The 21,175-nt window shown below is 33.5% G+C and overlaps 1 protein-coding gene across 1 annotated transcript; it reads right to left on the minus strand.

Moving 5' to 3' along the window:
• Positions 1-5,306: 5,306 nt before the first annotated feature.
• LOC114349336 (gastrula zinc finger protein XlCGF29.1) lies at positions 5,307-21,165 on the minus strand. Its single transcript, XM_028299676.2, has 2 exons — positions 20,665-21,165; positions 5,307-8,370 (listed from the first exon to the last, which is right to left on the minus strand). Exons 1-2 carry the CDS (start codon positions 21,035-21,037, stop codon positions 8,015-8,017), a joined length of 729 nt encoding a protein of 242 aa, XP_028155477.1. The 5' UTR covers positions 21,038-21,165; the 3' UTR covers positions 5,307-8,014.
• Between the last annotated feature and the right edge of the window lie 10 nt (positions 21,166-21,175).

Genomic DNA, 21,175 nt, shown 5'->3' on the forward strand with positions numbered 1-21,175 from the left:
GAGACAACACTCGAAGTAAAAGGAACTCGATTCGAACACATCTTTCAATTGGTAGAACCTAACTTTCCAATTCCAACAGACGGAATCATTGGGAGAGACTTTATTTCTAACTTTCAATGTATACTAGATTACGCAAACCTTAAAATGCACATTAAAGAGGACAACGATTGTTACATTAGTACGAAAATTCTGGATAATATAGACAATGACACCATAATAATACCGCCTAGATGTGAAATTTACAGAATCGTAAAAATTTTTCAAACGTTAAAGAAAGACAGGATAGTGGAACAGCAAGAAATACAACCAGGAATATTCATAGCAAGAGCAATTATTTCAAGTAATAATCCATACATCAAAATTTTGAACACAACGTACGAAACAGTAAATGTAGACGCAAGCACAATCAGGACGTTGGATATTAAACTATTCAATATATATAGGCTAGTCAACGACAGCAAAGACAGAAAAAAAGAATTACGAGAATCACTGAAATTAGACATACCAGAATACATACGAGACAACTTAGTATCGTTATGCGAGGAATATTCGGACATATTCGCCCTAAGGCATGATATGTTAACCTGTAACAATTTCTACGAACAAAAACTAAGAGTTAAAGACCAAACTCCGGTATATATCAAGAATTATAGGACACCTCATGCGCAAACAGAGGAATTAAATCGACAAGTACAAAACCTAAGAGACCAAGGAATCATAGAACCATCTACATCCGAGTACAACAGTCCAGTAGTACTGGTACCGAAAAAAGCTATAGATGGAGGAAAAGCATGGAGATTATGCATAGATTTTAGACAACTGAACAAGAAGATAGTTACAGACAAATTTCCATTACCAAGAATAGATTCGATATTAGATCAACTAGGAAGAGCAAAATGGTTTTCAGTTATAGACTTAATGTCAGGCTTTCACCAGATACCATTAGAAAAATCATCGAGAAAATACACATCGTTCAGCACAGAAAATGGAGCATTTCAATTTACCAGATTACCTTTTGGATTAAATGTAAGCCCAAATAGCTTTTCAAGAATGATGTCAATAGCATTTTCAGGATTAACACCAGACAAAGCATTTCTTTACATGGACGATATCGTAGTAATTGGAATATCCGAAAAGCATCACTTAGACAACCTGAAAAAGACATTCGAGACATGTCGGAAATTCAATTTGAAACTTAACCCAGGAAAATGTCAATTCTTTAGAAGGGAAGTAACATATTTAGGACATGATCTTTCTCAAGAGGGAGTATCACCAGACAAAGCGAAGTATGCAGTAATTGAACAATATCCGACACCTAAGACAGCGGAAGAAACAAAGAGATTTGTAGCATTTTGCAACTATTACAGACGTTTTATTAAAAATTTTGCGGAAATATGCAGACCACTCAACAAATTATCGAGGAAAGGAGTAGAATTTTCGTGGACCGAGGAGTGTGAAAAAGCATTCAAAAAGCTTAAAGCATCTCTGACGAAACCACCAATTTTAAAATATCCCGATTTCAACAAACAGTTTATCTTAACAACAGACGCATCCAATGAGAGTTGTTCAGCAATCCTAAGTCAAGATTACAACGGAATTGACCTACCTATAGCATATGCATCAAGAAGTTTTAGTAAAGGAGAATGTAATAAACCTATAATCGTTAAGGAATTACTAGCGATTCATTGGGGAATTAATTATTTTAAATGTTATCTATATGGAGCACCAACATTCAAAGTAAAAACAGACCATAAACCTTTGACACACCTATTTGCAATGAAAGAACCAACCTCAAAACTCACGAGGATCAGATTAGACCTAGAAGAATATGACTTCGAAATAGAGTATATAACAGGGAAAAGTAACTACGCAGACAGCCTTTCAAGAATAACATTGCATCAACTAAAAAACCTATACATAGACAACGCCCATATACTAGCCATAACAAGAGCTCAAGCAAAAGAAAAGGAGAAAGAAGCAAGACAAACAAAGGCTGAAAGTGAACTCGCACTACAGCCAGAAGCCACCAAACAGACAGTAAGGAAGGTACTAAATAATTTAGAGGCGCATAGACTACCAATTTTGTCCTTTGGAGCAGAACTAATCTCACCAAGACTGAGCATTAGGGCCAAAAACAAAATAAAATGCAGCAAAAGCATAGCCACAGGATTGAATCGTTTCGATTTAAACCAAGCGTTGGTACAGCTTGATAAGCTGGCGGTAGAGAATGCAGTACGTAAAGTAAAAATATACGTAAATGATATTATTTTTAAAATGTGCACAATTGATGAATTTATTAAAGAAGGAAATAAAAAATTGAAGAATATAGAAATATACATATGTGAAGTACCAGAAACAATAAAAGATGACAAAGAAAAACACAGATTAATAGAAGAATACCATAATCACCCGATGTTCGGAGGACACGTAGGGAATAACAGACTAATTAAGAAGCTAAAGGCAAGATTCCGATGGAAAAATTTGGAAAAAGACGTAAGAAAATACGTAAAACAATGCCACAAATGTCAAATTAACAAACCGAAAAGAACACATGTCGAAGAGTTCGTGATATCGGACACATCTTCCAAACCATGGGACATAGTATACATAGATACAATAGGTCCATTCACGAGAAGTAATGAAGGTAATAAATACTGTATCACAATGTTGTGCGAACTGACAAAATACGCGGTCAGCATACCAGTGTGCAATAAAGAAGCAGAGACAATAGCAAGAGGAATCTTTGATCATTTCATACCAACATACGGACTCATGAAGCAAATAAGAACAGACCAAGGCACAGAGTATAAGAACGAAGTAATGCAGGAATTAACAAAGCTATTAAAAATAGAACACAACTTTTCAACGGCATACCACCCACAGTCCATTGGAAGTTGCGAAAAACTACACAGAACGTTGAACGAGTACGTAAGAGCATTCATAGACGAAGACAGAGAAAATTGGGATGTGTGTTGCAGAATGTTCACATACTGCTACAATACAACCCCTAACGCGTATCATGGATACACACCGTTCGAACTGTTATATGGCAGGAAGGTTAACCTACCGGAAGACCTTACACAGGAGATTCAACCATGTTACAATATAGATGCCTACTACAATGAGTTACGATACAAACTACAAAGCGCACACGAGAGAGCCAGAACCTTCTTATTAAAACACAAAAAAGAGCGGCAAGAAAAGAATAGGCTCAAAGCGACACCACAACACTTTAAAATAGGAGACCTAGTCCTTGTAAAAAGGGAAGAGAATGGTAAGTTTGATAGTCTTTATGTAGGTCCTTTCACAATAACAGAAGTAAATAACGTTAATTGTAAAATCAGAATAGAAAACAATAAAATCAAGGAAATACATAAGAATAGATTATATGCTTACAATCCGAAAACACAGTGAGTGACAAGTGTTACGAAACAATGTTGTTAAACGAACATTATATATTATTTATGTATTTGCGTAGGCTTAGGAAGTTTGTATATAAAATAAATTTTTTGTATTGATTACAACACAGTATGGGTTGGTAGTACGACTTGCAAATTTCCCTCCCCGTAGTCGGAAAATTCCTAAAAAGGGAAGGTGTACAAGAATTCATTTGTACTCAGTAGATATATCTTAAAAACACCCTGTAATTATCTACGATAATTACTTTCAGTTATTTATGTCATCAAAACAACATTACAACCTTCATTCGATTATATAAATATTGTTAGCCAAGATCACGATTCACTAATAATTGCAGAGTCAATTATAAACACTTTTCATGGTCGATGCTGAATAGGCAGTTCTAAATATATAAACAGTTAAACTATAACAAGGGAATTCTTTATTACTATATGAGACATTCGTCATTCTATTTTGGTGATCAGACGTAATATTTCCACATTAAAGATAGTGTCTCTTTCTACACGAGATGTTCTTTGGGTGCGGTGCTACCAGCTTATACTAATGCGAGTGTAAATAAACCAACTCAACAAGTAAGCGTATCAATTATTCCACCCCTCGGATAAGGGATAACCACCCTCACCGGGAGAAGATAGCCTTAGTGCCCAGGGCTGTCATACTGTTCAGAATCGCCCGTCATTGTACACATTTCTTCTAATTCTAAATAACTTACTCAAACACATACTTAAATTTAAACCTTACAGGAGAAAGTTTATTTGACCCCTAAACTATGCACTTTTCGATTCACCTGGTAGATACACGTGCAGGGCTGATGCCTGCCAGGTCATGGTTTTTAGCCTTGGTGTGCTATGAATTATCACTATACAAATTTCTAGCCTTACAGGAAGACCGTTAGTCGGAGGGTTCACTAGCTCTTAGACTATTACAACCTCAGGTTTCAAAATACTTTGACAGTTATCACCACAGATGGTGGCTTTTGTGTTCTTTGATGGTTGAACAAACTATTGTTTGTTTTTTAAACAAGAGGAGTGATTCAAAAAATTTACCGCGCCGTAATGCTTGTTTCTAATTGGTCCAACCGCAGGCAAGTTTACTCCACTGTTATTAAAAGTTGTCACTAATGACATTTATGAAATTTTTACACTTCTGTCATTTTATAGGGTAATTAAGTATATCGGCGATTTTTTGTGTTTTCTGTATTATTCCTTTAATTTTTAGATTTTTAGTCTACTTTTATATAAAAACGTTTGTTTTTAGAACTCTTTAGCGATGTGTTAGTATATGTATGGATTATCATCGAAAGATGATATGATCAACGAAAAAAGAAGATGAATTTGGTGACTTTTCTAGTAACTTTCTTGGGTGTGGATCTGTCTTCTTAGTTTACTCCTCTTGGTTAAAAAATCAACTATAGCTGTGTACATTTTTCAAGTATTAATTATACGGAGAGGGTTCCTTATTACTCCATCTTGGTCATTATGTACACCAGTGACTTGTTTTTTGTTGAAGGTACCAAAGTAACAGCAATTTCTTTACGTTTCCTTGTGGAGAATGAAGCTGTCACTGAGTTTATATAGGTTTTCAGCTTCTTAGTACAGTAGAATCCGCTTATTGGAATAGCCTTTGTGCCAAGCAAAAGTATTCCTGTGACTGGAATATTCTAATATGTAACTGATTATTAGTGGCTAGTAGAAACGTTTCAGTGTCTCAAATTTTTATTCCTTAAAGTAGGTTATTCCTATAACTGGTATGCTAATAAGGGGGTTCAACTGTAGTTGTTTTAGTTTAGTTTTTTTATGGTTTTTGCGGTTTAATGATATTCTTTTGGACACAAATTGTAACAATTTAACTTGATTAACATGCGAGGTTACAAAAAAAGCAAAATATTATTCTTAAGTAAATACTTGTTTACTAATATTAATAAATTATTATTATTACAATAAATGATAACAATTTACAATCTTTTTGGACATTAAAATTAGTTGGCTACTCCAAAATGATTAAACCATAAGAACAATACTATTTATTTTATAACTAAAAAGTCATTCTTACATGCAAATATAAAAATAGATAATTACAATTTTTACCTATGAATCAACATTGTGGTCAAACTGTTCCCGATAAAATTAATTTATCAAGATTGTTTTATTTCAACAAAGATTTAAAGGATGTGGATGATATCAAAATTTGGTAACTCATTGGAATCAAATTTTTATCAATTTTTCACAATAAAGATAAAAATTTTGCATTATTTTGTATAGGCCTATTGACCGAATGAGATAGGTTCTCCCTATAAGGATTTTAGTAGGAGAGATAGAAGCGGATTTTGCGCGTGATAGGTAATATGGAAAAACTATACGGGGATATGTTGAATTAGTTGTGTACATGACTTTCACAAACGGCCGGAAACCAGAGTGGGGGCCGAGGGTAGTTATAAGGGGTCAAAGTCGCAGTTTTTATTATTTTTTATGACGCTCATGATCGAGATATTGCACCAAAAATTGGGAATAAGTAGGTCATGACGTACCTAAGTAAAATCTCTAGGGGCGGAACGCTGCGTGGACGACAAAGGAGTGGGGGTAGGGGTGAATATAAAAAATATAAAGGGTTTTTTGCGACGTTCGTGATTGAGATAGTGGACCAAAATTTGGGAATAAGTAGACCATGACATTACTAAGTAAAATACCCAGAGCCGGAAACCAGAGTGGGGGACGAGGGTAGTTATAAGGGTCAAAGTCGCCGTTTTTATTATTTTTTTTGTGACGCTCATGATCGAGATAGTGCACCAAAATTTGGGAATAAGTAGGTCATGACATAACTAAGTAAAATCTCCAGGGGTGGCACGCTGCGTGGCCGACAAAGGGGTGGGGCAGGGGTGAATACAAAAAATATAAGGGTTTTTTTGCGACGTTCGTGATTGAGAGAGTGCACCAAAATTTGGGAAAAAGTAGACCATAACATAACTAAGTAAAATCCTCAGAGCCGGAAACCCGAGGTGGGGGACGAGGGTAGTTATAAGGGGTCAAAGTCGCCGTTTTTATTATTTTTTTTGTGACGCTCATGATAGAGATACTGCACCAAAATTTGGGAATAAGTAGGTCATGAGGTAACTAAGTACAATCTCCAGGGGTGGAACGCTGCGTGGCCGATAAAGGGGTGGGGGTAGGTGTGACTATAAAAAATATAAGGGGTTTTTTGCGACGTGCTAGATTGAGATAGTGCACCAAAATTTGGGAATAAGTAGACCATGACTTAGCTAAGTAAAATCCTCAGAGCCGGAAACCAGAGTTGGGGATGAGGGAAGTTTTAAGGGGTCAAAGTCGCAGTGTGTATTATTTTTTTTTGTGACCCGGCACAACATTTGTCCCCCACGCAGCGTTACGCCCTGGGGATTTTACTTAGTAATGTCATGATCTACTTATTCCCAAATTTTGGTGCACTATCTCGATCACGAACGGCAAAAATACCCCAATATATTTTTATACTCATCCCTGCCTACCACTCCTTTATACCCCAAGCAGCGTTCCGCCCCTGGGGATTTTACTTAGTTATCTCATGACTCACTTACTCCCAAATATTGGTGCACTATCTCCATCATGAGCGCCACAAAAAAAAATAATAAAAACCGCTACTTTTACCCCTTATAACTACCCTCGTCCGCCACTCTGGTTTCCGCCTCTTGGGATATTACTTAGTTATGTCATGGTCTACTTATTCCCAAATTTTGGTGCACTATCTCAACCAAGAACGTCACAAAAAACCCCTAACATTTTTTTATATTCACCCCTGCCCCACCCCTTTGTCGGCCACGCAGTGTTCCACTCCTGGAAATTTTACTTAGTTACGTCATGACCTACTTATTCCCAAATTTTGGTGCACTATCTCGATCATTAGCGTCACAAAAAAAAAATTATAAAAAACGGAACTTTGATCCCTTATAACTACCTTCCTCCCCACTCTGGTTTCCGGCTTTGAGGATTTTACTTATTTATGTCATGGCCTACTTATACCCAAATTTTGGTGCACTATCTCAATCACCAACGTCGCAAAAAACCCTTTATATTTTTCGTATTCACCCCTACCCCCACCCCTTTGTCGGCCACGCAGCGTTGCGCCTCTAGAGATTCTACTTAGATACGTCATGACCTACTTATTCCCAAATTTTGGTGCACTATCTCGATCATGAGCGGCATAAAAAAAATAATAAAAACCGCGACTTTGACCCCTTATAACTACCCTCGGCCCCCACTCTGGTTTCCGGCCGTTGGTGAAAGTCATGTACACAACTAATTCAACATATCCCCGTATAGTTTTTCCATATTACTTATCACGCACAAAATCCGCTCCCAGCTCTTAGACTATTTGGTGACTTTAAGTATCAAGTATACCAGTCAAATATTCCTATTTCATTAACCATTGCTCATCATGAGATAGTTCAACATGGTTCAAGGATCTAGAATTATTTGTCCAGTCAAAAGTTGAACCTAAAACTAATGTTGAAAGTAATTAATTAAACAAAATATAGACAAAACGACCCAATCCAATTAGTACCACAAAAAAAGTATAGCTATAAACTGTTACCTATTCATAAAAACTAAGTAACTGTTTCTTCCTTAACCTGAAGAGCTCGATCGTCAGGTTTGAAATGTTTAAGCTTTATGTGCGATCTTAAGGAATTTTTAGATGCAAAAAGTTTTTTACAAAAGCAACACTCAAAAGTTTTTTCCTTGGTGTGTGTATAGAGATGATTCTTTAATGCCATAGCTGAAGTAAAATATCTGTTACATATTTTGCATTCAATCTTCTCCTTTGCTTTACCATGCACATAACGATGTCTCATATACATTTCTTTAGAGGATATACATTTCCCACACTGTGGACAGAGGACTGAACCACGTTGTTCAAAGTGGGAATCTATATGCTTCTTTCTTAGGGAATTGCTTTCAAAATCTAAAAATATAAATACATTTAAATAAGTCATTTCCAAAATAAATAATTGTTTATAATAAATAGACATTTAATCAAACAGTCATCTTAAACAAATTAGTTCAGCACAAATTGCTAAGAATTTTGAGGAATTATAAGGGTAAGTATTAGTATATCTAATGATAATGGAATGAAAGGTCCAGAAATAACCAAAAAAGTTATTCATGCAATAATAGCTCAGAAAAATGAAAAAGCTACTGATCTAGACCAGGGGTTCCCAACTTTCTAGCAACTGCGTACCACTTGAAATATTTTGAAGATTTTGGCGTACCACCAAACACCTGGGGGCATGGAATGAAAGGAAGTCCACCTCACGATCCTAATTTTTTTAGAAACATGTTTACTATCAGAATCAATTTGATTTCTAATTTTCATTTAAAAATATATACTTCTTCTACTTTCTGATAATCCTTAGTGCCCTTCAGGGCGTCGCGTCGGATGAACAATATATACAGATATAAATTTATTACTCAAACCTGTACAAAAACCAGCGGCGGCTCGTGGCCTAAAAAAGTGGTGAAGATGAGGAAAGTCTGCCGGACCCAAAAGAAATTTCGGTATACTTATACCTATGACGCGCCCAAATCTCATTAAAAATGCTTTAAAAAATGTTTAGAGTTTAGGGCCCTAACAACTTGAAAATTTTTTTATGGCACTTATATTAGAGACGAGGATGAAGAGATACTTAAACAAAAAAGCAGTATGTATTAGATAGATTAATAAAACTAACTTCAAGTCGAGTCTTTGATCGTTTATGGAAGCAAATCTATCAATGATATATCTTCGTAGAAAGGATGCTTGTGCAAAGTTTATATAATAGTTCTCTATGAGTGCGATAACAGTCAAACTAAAAGTTTTTAGCCTTTTTAAGCACGAAAAACTTCTCTTTCTACAGATACGGTATTCGATGGAATTGTCTGAATTAAACAAAACAAATTATAGGCTTCTGTAACAATGTATTTAATTGGTTGTAATTTTATAACCATTTCTTGCAAATTACCATTTTTTAAATTTCCGTCAGCATAAAAAAGGCAGAGCTCTCTTTTGAGTCTTTGAATTTTAGTAAATATTTGCCAAAAACTCAAAATAAATTTTGAAAAGCGTCGGAAGGAATGATCAAACTGTATGACCCAAACTTTGTTGTATCTGCTAAGCTTATTCATCACAATCACAATTCACAAAGAATTTTAATTCATCACAATCCTGAAAATGTACATCCATTTCCATTAAAATATATATATTAAATAGAAAAATTGGGTAGAATTTGCATTCGTGCTCATACCATCATCACACCTATAGATCTTTTCAAAGTATTAATAACGGTCATTGTGTTTGCTTTGTCAAAAACAGAATTAAAAAATTATTCGCTTCTTTTATCACGTATTAATTGACGAGTCCTTTTTATCTAGTTTAAACAAAAATGAATATATATAATAACGGTCATTGTGCTTGCTTTGTCAAAAACAGAATTAAAAAATTATTCGCTTCTTTTATCACGTATTAATTGACGAGTCCTTTTTATCTAGTTTAAACAAAAATGAATATCTAGGGACTTTTTTTTAAGAAAGTCATATAAAATATGTTATAATATGAAAAATGCCGATAAAAACTGCTAAAAATGTAAACTCAAAATCATTTAAATCTCATAAAAAGCCTTTAGCCAGCTGAACTGATTTGCAGTCTTCCATCTTCCGAAAAAAAAAAAGAATACTGCCCATCATAGCACGCATCCAACTAAAATTTTACTAGGTGTCCTAAAATATGTACTAAAACTTTCTTGAAGAGATTATAAGTGAAGAATTATATCAGCAACCACAGCTGGTATTGGAGATATCTCATTTTCTTCAAAAAATGAGGAGAGCGTAGAAAATGCAGAGTCATTTTCCGTTGCCTTTGAGAACAAAAAAGAACCAACTTTTTCTTGAAGGAGTTTATTTTCTCATTTGCTTTGATGGGTGTTGTGTGTGCCCCCTGAAGAACCATTTTCAACATGTTGAGTCTGTCAAAAATGTCAGCTTGTTTGCTTTATTTGTAATTGGTCCAAACCACCGTTCTTAGACATTACTTCGGTTACCTAGATCGACTAACCAATGAACATTAAGGGTGCGATTACGTCACGAGAGTGTACTGTCATTTGAATCGTAATATGATTTTTTTCGAATCCTGAGAAAACCAAGTATTTTAGAAAAATTTAAACGCAGGTTGAAAGATTACATTGTTACCGAGGGCGGAAAGCCCCTTAGAATAAACAAGCAGTTTCTATTGAATGAAATATTTGAAATTAAATATCACACTTCTCTTTTATTTTCAGCCCTGTAACTTATTAAAATAAACATTATAGAAGTTTTCAGGGACTTTCGGCCCTCGGTAATAATGTAGTCTTTCATTCTGAGTTTAAATTTTTCAAAAATATTTATTAGTTTTCTCAGTATTCGAAAAAAATGAATACAATTAAAACACATTGAGAATTTTGACATGCATCAAAATTTTGCATTAACTCAATTGAGCTGTTGAATTCCAGCTTCCCTAATTATTTTACATCAAAAGACATTAGAAACTATTTGTAGAGGATTGAAATCTGTATTGAAAACAACTGTTAAAATTGGTCTACGTAATTAAACATATTCCAAAATTTTGTAAAAATGTAATACATTTTAGTTTTCAGCCCAAATTTAGGCCACACACAATGCAATAATGTTCACATTTTTGAACTGTCAATATTTTTATTTTATCATCTACAGTCCGTCTAATTTACTTACCGTTGCACGTCATTATCTACGCCAGAGATCTAAGTTGACATAGTTGCCAAAGTATAAAAAATCCTGAATCCATTTTAAATCAAATATCATATAGATGACGTAATTATTGTAAACGTGGATTATACAACAAAACAAATTAATATTCAATGTAAATAAGTAAAAACTTAAGAAATGGAGAACAAGAATTAAGTTATAATCTTTTAAGATTTGCAGTGCAAGCGTTTTTGCACTGCATTGTTAATAATTAAAAAACGGCTCCGAACTCTTGGCATGAAGCCGGTAAATTCCTTTGTATGTGTCTACAATAACCATTACAATAACAACTAAAAAGTTGTCAGATACCTCGATTATTCCAAGTCGTGATACAATTAGATGAAATTTATATTTTTATAGTAGAGGATGTTTTTATAGTAAAGTAAATAATAAAAACAGTAAATATAATAAAACAGATACCTATAGTAAAGAATATAAACAAATATGAAGTGTCATCACCGCAACTGTCAAATAAATGTTACCAATTTATTCTAAAATGTCACCTTCGTTCGATTACAGTTACAGTGTGATTCGAGTAAATGTGGTTCATAAAAACGCTTTATAATCCATTTATACAAATTAAATGAAACATATTATTGTGTGTTTCTTTAGGTTAACATTAATAGAAATCTTCAAATATTATTTCTACGCGTATATAATAAAATATGTCTAGTGGCTGTAATTCCAGTGTATTCGGCAACGTGATTCTAAAAAAGAACACACCTACCGCCTAAATATTTCGTGTTGGTACCATGTGACGTCACAGGTTATGACGCGGATGACGTGCAACGGTTAGTAAATTAGATGAAGTATATTGTTTAAAAACAATACAGTTGATAAGATACCCTCAGTTGCGGAGAAAGTATTAATAATAAAGATTTTTTATTCAGTCAATGGTGTGAGCACTGTCAGTTAAATAGTAACGTGTGGCCTAACTTTTACACGCATACCTATTGTGGCAAATGTATCATATTTTTTTAAATTGTGGAATGCATTTAAATCGTAGAACAATTTTAACTTTTGATTTTAATACAGATTTTAATTCTCTACAAGTATTCTCTCATGACTTTTGATGTAAAATAATTAGGGACGCAGGAATTCAACAATTTAGAATTTTACATTGAGTTTCATATGGCCCTTTTTACGATTCACCACCCGGTATAAGATAAAATGTGTACTATTTGTCTTATTATTTCATAATAACACAAATAATACACATATATACACAATAACACACATTCAATGATCGAAAATCATTTAAAAATATGGGAATGTGTACTCTTGTGATGTAAAGTCAAAAATATAAGTCTCCCCACCACTGTCGGTCAAGGCAACCGTAATAAAGTCTAATAACCGTGGGTCCAACCTCAGGCAAGTTTACTCCACTGTTATGAAATTTTGACATTAATGACATTTATAAATTTTGACACTAATAACATTTCATAGGTTAATTAAGTTATACATATCAGCAATCAGCAATTTTTATATAGCAATATAATAGGAGTAAAATTCTAAATTGTTGAATTCCTGCTTCCCTAATTATTTTACATCAAAAGTCATGAGAAACTATTTGTAGAGGATTAAAATCTGTATTAAAAACAAAAGTTAAAATTGTTCTACGATTTAAACAGAGTCCAAAATTTTGAAAAATTTATTTATTTATTCACGGGCAAGCCCTATTCAGATATAAATTTTACAGTGTTCTAAATTATATAACATAATTATACAATTATATAACATTAATGTTAACCAATTATATAACATAAATTATCGTAATATAACATAACAAAGTGGTTTGAGGAAAAATAATTCTATGAGTAATACAGTTACAAAAAAGAATAAGATAACATTAGGTCAGTACAATTACAAACAAAAGATATCACCTAAACCAATTCGGAAATGTTTCAAGGTATAACGGTTTTAAGTTATCTAATACATACAGGTCATGTAACACTAATCACAATACAAAAGCTCTGGCCGAAAATATTAAAAAGTTAAAAAGTTAGGGAAGAAATTAGGTTTTTAAAGCGGGAAACTGATATATTAAAAATTTCGAGGTTATTTAATGAGTTAGCTAATCGAAGAGTTCTAGGAATAAATGTGTTGTAAGAATAATTGAATCTATGAAAAGAGACATAAAAGGTTTGCACCTGCCTAGTCGAACGACTGGGGACAAATAGAGATATTTTGGAGAGAAGTTCGGGGCAGTTACACAGCCCGTTGATAATTTTAAATAAAATAATTAAGTCTCTTTGTTTTCTGCGTACCTCAAGAGGAGGTAAGTTCAGTATGCGCTCTAATACAGAATAGTCATAGTATACATGCATCTTAGTGGCAGTATATCTCAGAAAATTGTGTTGGATAGCCTCAATTTTCAGTTTATGAGTAAAGTAATAGGGGGACCAAATTGTGGAACAGTAATCGAAATGAGATCTAACCAGGGAGAAATAAAGAGATTTAATAGCTGAGATGTTTGTAAAGTCTCTAGTGGTTCTTTTTATAAAGCCAAGCATCTTCATAGACTTCTGTATTGTACTGGAAATGTGTGATTTATAGCTAAGGGCGGAGTCAAGGATCACACCTAGATCCCTAGTTTCAGAGGCAGAATGTAAGGTCAGATTATTTATACTATATTCGAAGATGATTGGATGATGAGTTCGGTGGAAACGAAGAATATGGCATTTGGATGCATTCAAACACATACCATTTTGCACACACCAGTTAGATAGGCGATCAATATCACCTTGTAGACTAAGTGAATCAGCCTCACATGTGATTATTTTAAAACATTTTAAATCATCAGCGAATAACAAAGTTTCACTTACTTGGAAACAGGGTATTAGATCATTGATAAATATATTAAACAACAGAGGTCCCAAGTGTGATCCTTGTGGTACACCTGAGGTAACAGAGATGGTATGAGAATAGTGATGATTAACCCTGACAATTTGCGATCTTTGCGTAAGATAGCTCTTGAGCCACTTCAATATAAGGCCATCAACTCCGTATAAATAAAGTTTATGAATCAAGAGCTCATGATTAACTTTGTCGAAAGCTTTGGAAAAGTCAGTATACACAGAGTCAACTTGTAAACCCCTCTCAAGAGCATCTGTCAAAAAATCAACATATGTTATGAGACCCAATTCTGCTGATTTTTTGGATGTAAATCCAAATTGTTGGGCCCCTATAATTGGCGAGAAGTCATAACTTAAATAATCAGAAATAATGCTCTCAAAAACTTTAGGAATATCACTAAGAATACAAATGGGACGATAGTTACCTATATCCGATTTTCGACCTGATTTATATATTGGAGTGACATAAGAGTTTTTCCAGTAGTCTGGAAATTCCCCTGTTGATATAGACTTATTAAATATATAAAAAAGTGGGCGCGATAGAATGAAGCTGAATGTTTTAAGGAAAGTGGGGGGAATTCCATCAGGACCAGGACCTTTGTTGGTATTGAGTTCAGACAGTTTTTCGTAGATTTTTGAAATTTCAATGTGATAATTAGACACATTAACCAAAGGTGAAATCTGGGTTACATGCGGATGTAAGGATTGGTTAGTATAGACGGAAGAGAATTGGTTAGCAAAAAGATTAGCAATATCAGTTCCATTGAAGGCAGTACGATCTCCAAGAGTCATTGTATTAGGTATAGCGTTATTTTCCCTTTTACTACTTACAAATTTCCAAAAGGATTTAACGTTATTAACAATAGAATATTCGGTACGTTGAATGTAATCAGCATAACACTGTCTTGATAAAAATTTACATCTAGTTCTTAAGTTACTAAATGCTGCATAACTTTCTGGACACCTTGTGCTCTTATATATCTTGTGCGCTGATTTCTTCTCGTGAAGCAACTTCTTCAGCTCAGAGGAGTACCAGCATGGATATTTCTTATCACAGATTTTTTTTAGCGGAACAAAATGATCAATGATGGAATAAAAAATGTCGTAAAATACAGAAACCATGTCAGAGAGCTCTTTTCCTTGAAGTGCACCATCCCAATTAATTGCTTCAAGGGATGAACGAATTGCTGCATAGAAAAATAGAATACATTTGCCATACCTAAGTAAGAGCGTAAAAGTAAGGCCACACGTTACTATTTCTGACAGTACGCAAACTATTGACTGAATAAAACATCTTTATTATTACTACTTTCTCCTCAACAGAGGACATCTTTTCGACTTTATTGTTTTTTAAACAATAAAAACGATAAAATAAAAATACATACTGACAGTTCAAAATATTGTTAGTATAATAATTTCATTGTGACCAAAGGCAACCTTATACACATTCTTGCACTGTGTGTGGCCTAAATTTGGCAAATACTTTGATAAAATTTATTATATTTTACAAAATTTTGGAATGTGTTTAATTCGTAGAACAATTTTAACAATTGTTTTCAATAAAGATTTCAATCCTCTACAAATAGTTTCTCATGTCTTTTGATGTAGAATAATTAGGGAAGCAGGAATTGAACAGTTTAGAATTTTACATTGAGTTTCGTATGGCTCGTTTTCCAATTTACCACCCTGTATAGAAAACAGTTGTTTTTAGAACTCTTTAACAACGTATTATAATATGTATGGATTACCGCCGAAGGTGATATGATCAACCAAAAAAGATGTACACCCATACCTCGCTTTACGGCCTAGATATGTTCCACGAAACATGGCCGCAAAGCGAAATGCTGTATAAGGAATCAATTATTCTAATACAAATTCATAAAAATTTAATGGGATCGGTTCCAAATATGTTAAATTACATGGTTTGCCGTTAAAAATGAGTTTTATCTGTTTATTTTATTTAAATCAAAAATACATAGATAAAAAAAGCACATACACTGGTATATAAAATAATAATAGATTCCACAAACCAAAAATAATCTATAAACTCCAAGTTTTCTTGTTGTATCTCCATATAACGGGTAAATGATTTTTATTTAGTCCTGTAATAGATCTGGATTTTTGGACAAATTAGAAGTGGTTTTAGCTTAAAATCACCAGTGGCATTTGCACCAAGTAGCAAAGTTAATCGTTCTTTAGACCATTTCGTCGCCTTAGTACTATAACTTGATAACTCCAAAATTGACGTTTTTGAGATAACTATTTCACAAGATGTATGATGTTTGCCTCCATTTTGTGAAAAAAATTGATAACTGGGTCCAAATAGTTTAAGTATTTATCTATGATTGACGAAAGTTGATAAAACTCAAATGCCCCTGATATTCAGTGCTAAAACTTGACAAGATTAGTTATCAAGGTATTGTTTAATCGAGATAATCGTGAATGCGACATACACTGAATGCTACAACTAGCTAACTTTAGTTATCTAGTTGTAGCACATGTTTTTCTGAAACCATTGAGCCTACCAAGTAGTTACTATCTGTTGATTCGGTTCATGTTAAGTCAAAAATTCGAGAATTGTGAGCAGTTCTGGCAACCTCTATGGCAGAGGGCTAATTTTCACCAAAATAATGATTAAAATATTAGTTTTGTTAAAAAGTTCACTTAGATGCAACTTGGCACTACATGTGACATTACCAGATGTTAACATTATGGTAGTGTTTTATAGGTGGTGATATAGGTATTTTATAGCTGCAGAGTGAATTCCGTATTTATCAACATCATGGTAGCAGCACAAATATCTTTAAAATCTCAAAACTACTAATTTTGAGTTATCAAGTTATAGTATTAAGGCGACGATTTATAACCAGGCGCAGATTTTTCAGTTTTTGAAATGTACGTGCGATCAGGCATTTGCTTCCAACAAGTCCTATTTGTCTATGTTAAACGCTTGTTCAAGTTTATAACCACCTTTTTCTATAATTCCCTTTAAAATGTTAAGATATTGCTTAGATCCCAGGCAACCAAGTGACGTCATATAACGTTGAGGAAACGTCAGTTTTTGGTTAAATATAACACGTGTTTGAACATTACGTGATATAGACGTCTTTTGTAGGTATGTGTGAATACGTAAGATTAATGACGTTAAAATTACGTTTAAAAAACGTTTTAATTTCAGACAGCCTAAGTCTGACGTCACAAAATTGGGAGGAGCTTGCTTGTTTGTATTGACTCTAAACAATTTCGTTTAGGTATAGATAACGCTAAATGTTCATAAGAAATTTCTCATTTATTGTTTACGTGGTTTGTGTCTTGTGTGATAAAATAAGACTTTTCATTTAGATATTTAGTTGAAGAAACGTGTAAATTAAGAGATTTTTATGTGTTTTTGCTCAGTGAGTTAGTTTAATGCAGTAATTCTTCTTGACAACTATTTGAGGTTATGTGTATTTGTTTATAATTAAGCGTTAAATAAAGATATTAAGACAGCGTTAAATTAAGATATTAGTATGCTAGATAATTTGTTAATAAATTATTTATTAGTTTCATATATATGTTGTTTCAGTTTTGACACAGTAAGTAGGTATATAACTAGTGAAAATTCTATAATGTGAGGGCTGGTACAATCAGGCAGAATCAATGATGCTTCAAGCCTAGCGCACAAGCGATCTTAAACAAGTGGTAGTACTTATATCTTCGACACATGGGACGTAGGCCTATAGGTTTTATTTATTTATTTATTATTAGACGGGAAACCCCCATTACAAAAAAAAAATAGTACATTTTTGATTAAAGGCTATATCAAAACTAATCTAAATAGCATCCTATTAAAAAAAGCTTAAAAGATACATATAGGTACAAATATATCACATACAGAATGAACAAAAAGTTATTTAAATAATAAATCCATTAGGTACATAAGTTATCACTAATAAACTGGCACATATGTAATAGCAATATAACATTAACATATTTCCAAAAGAGTTCTCTTAAATGACTGAAAAGAGTTATTAAACACATCCAATCTATCTTCTCTATTCATAAACTCTAGGGATCGATTCATGAATGAGTGTCTACCATAATTTGTTGCATGAAAGCCAATAAAAAATAAGTTATTTTGTCGAAGCATTCTCTGTGGAACAGCAAATTTGATTTGTGAAAGAATTTCTGAACATGATATATTTCCATTCAATAGTTTGAAAACAAAGCAAATATCAAACATGGTTCTTCTCTTCTCTAATGTATCCAGTTTAAGATACCTTAAAATATGAGAATAGTTGTGGTCAGGAATCATATTCAGATTGAACATATAATTATAATATCGTAGGAATTTATGTTGCACACTCTCCAGTAACGACTTATAGACATTATACTGAGGAGACCAGATAATTGACCCATATTCAAGCTGTGATCTGACCAACCCAACATATACTGTCTTCACTGCCTCCAAAGATAACCCTTTACAATTTCTTAGTGTAAAACCTAACATCCTGTTCGCTTTTACTGCTAGTTTATCTATATGATCACTAAAATTCAGTTTGGAGTCAAATAGTATACCCAAGTCTTTAGCTACCTCATTTATTTTAAGATTTTGCCCATTTATAGAATAGAATGATGGTATTCTATTTTTTTTCCTATGAAATGAAATCTGAAAGCATTTATCAATATTAAGGTCTAAGAGATTATGTTCACACCACTGAGAAAGACTATCCAAATCTTTTTGTAGTAAACTAATGTCAAGATCATTACGTATAGTTAAAAATAATTTGAGATCATCAGCAAACATGAGAAAGTCACAATACTTCAAGACCTTTTTGAGGTCATTAACAAACAGGTTAAATAACAAAGGAGAGCAGTGTCCCCCCTGAGGAACCCCTGAACATACCTCAATCACTCTAGATATAAAGTTACCGATTTTAACTACTAGCCTTCTATCGCACAAAAAACTACGCAACCATTCCACCAATCTATCAGAGAAACCTATATTTCTCAGCTTCTCAACCAATAACAAGTGATTGACCTTATCAAATGCCTTGGAGAAGTCAGTATACACAGCATCAACTTGATACCCCCTCTCCAAGGCATCCAACAACCTACCATGGTATAGAAGCAAGTTGGTCATTGTGGAATGACCTCCTCTAAAACCATGCTGTTCATCAATAATGATGTGTTTGCAATGCCAGTTCAAATAATTATACATGAGACTATCAAATAATTTTGGGATAGATGATTGTATGGATACACTACGATAGTTTTTTACATCATTTCTGGAGCCTGTTTTAAATATAGGCGAGATATAACTTTCTTTCCAGATATGGGGAAAAATTCCAGTAGATAGAGACAAATTAAACAGTTTACACAATGGCTGAGATAATGAATATTTGCACTGTTTTAAAACAAGATTTGGAATGCCATCAGCCCCAATCATTAGCTTATTAGGAAGAGTCCCTAACTTTTCGAAAACCTCAGATACACATATCACAGGACAATCTATGTTAATTTGGCTATAAAATTTTTCAGGAGACATTGCCTTTGCATTTGAGAAGACTGTAGAAAAGTGATTAGCAAATAAGTCAACAATTTGTTGACCATTGGTAGCAACTGAATTATTTAGAACCATGTTTTTCGGAATATTACTTGATGTTCTCCTACCACTAATGAATTTCCAAAAATTCTTTGGATTACTAATCAAATCCCTATTTACAGATGTCAGATAATTTTTGTGACACTCTTGACTCAATCGTTTACATTGTGCTCTCAACATACTAAATTCATGATAGTCCCTTTCACTATAAGACAGCTTATATTTTTTATGTTTACTCTTTTTTAGTGATATCAATTCTCTTAATTCCCTAGAGAAGAAAGAGGGATAGCTGGATGTTCTAAATTTTTTCTGTGGAATTTTATGTTATGTACCTATTTTTTATACTATTTTGAAACATCTGAAAGAGGTCACTTTTTGAAAGTATTAAAGACGTGGTTTTACCGACGTGAAAAAAAACGTAGATACGATTACGTTTTAAAATCGTCACAGATATGACGTCAAATCGATGAGACAAATACACGTGATTTTCAACGTCAGTACTACGTCATAGAAACACGTCAATTGGTCATTTTTATGACGTGTTATCTACGTTATAAAAACGTCGTTTGGTTGCCTGGGATGCGGCCTCATCTCATTTTATTTTCAAATTATGCATAAACAAGTGGAAATAGAAAAGAGTGGGCATCGAGATTGCGTTTGCTCGAAAATGACGACATGGGGCCGTTATAGCGAAACATTTTAGGCCATAAATCGAAACCGTGCAGTAATTGAACAGGGCTGTTATAGCAAAATGCCATATACAGAGCGGCCGTATAGCGAGGTATGGGTGTATTTGGTGACTTTCTTGGGTGTGAATCTGTCTTTATGGTTTACTCCTCTTGGTTTAAAAACAAACCATAATGATTTTTGACTCGTTACACTTTGGAACATTGGAAATTGGAACTGGTGTATGGCTATGAAGTCTGATGCCGATGGGTGAAGTTCTTCACAATAATCTTTAGAATATGTTTATGGTACAGTCTGTCAGTGCAGTTAGGGGTTAATAAAAAATAAAAATATATTATACCTTTACCACACAACTCACACACAGCAGAAGGAACATCTTCACTTGCTTGCTCCCCTTCTGATTCATTTTCCTGTGAATGAGATACTAAATGAAGTTGGAATTTTCCTACATTAGGAAAAGTTTGTTGGCATTCTGTGCATCTGAAAATTTTTTTAATTCTACAGTCATAACTTTGAGTCATATGTTTCTTTAAATCATATCTGGATCTGAAAACTTCATCACAAACTCTACAAGCATGAACCGAACGACATTTTGATAAAAATTCCTCAGTGGCATCAAAATCCTCTGTTCGAAATGTATTCGTAAGGATTAAATTGAGGTCTTCAAATGTATCACTTTTATTTGCACTGGTAGTTTCGTCTTCATTTTCCATATTTTCATATAAATAATTGTGTTTATAAATTTACAAAATTAGTTTTTTCTGTAAAATTAGAAATATGTCGGAAACTTGACATCAATGTTGATTTTAATAATTTTGACATTCCATTTTGGTTTGAAGTTAGAACTAGAA

Source organism: Diabrotica virgifera, chromosome 4, assembly GCF_917563875.1.
Source record: "Diabrotica virgifera virgifera chromosome 4, PGI_DIABVI_V3a".
Taxonomy (NCBI): domain Eukaryota; kingdom Metazoa; phylum Arthropoda; class Insecta; order Coleoptera; family Chrysomelidae; genus Diabrotica; species Diabrotica virgifera.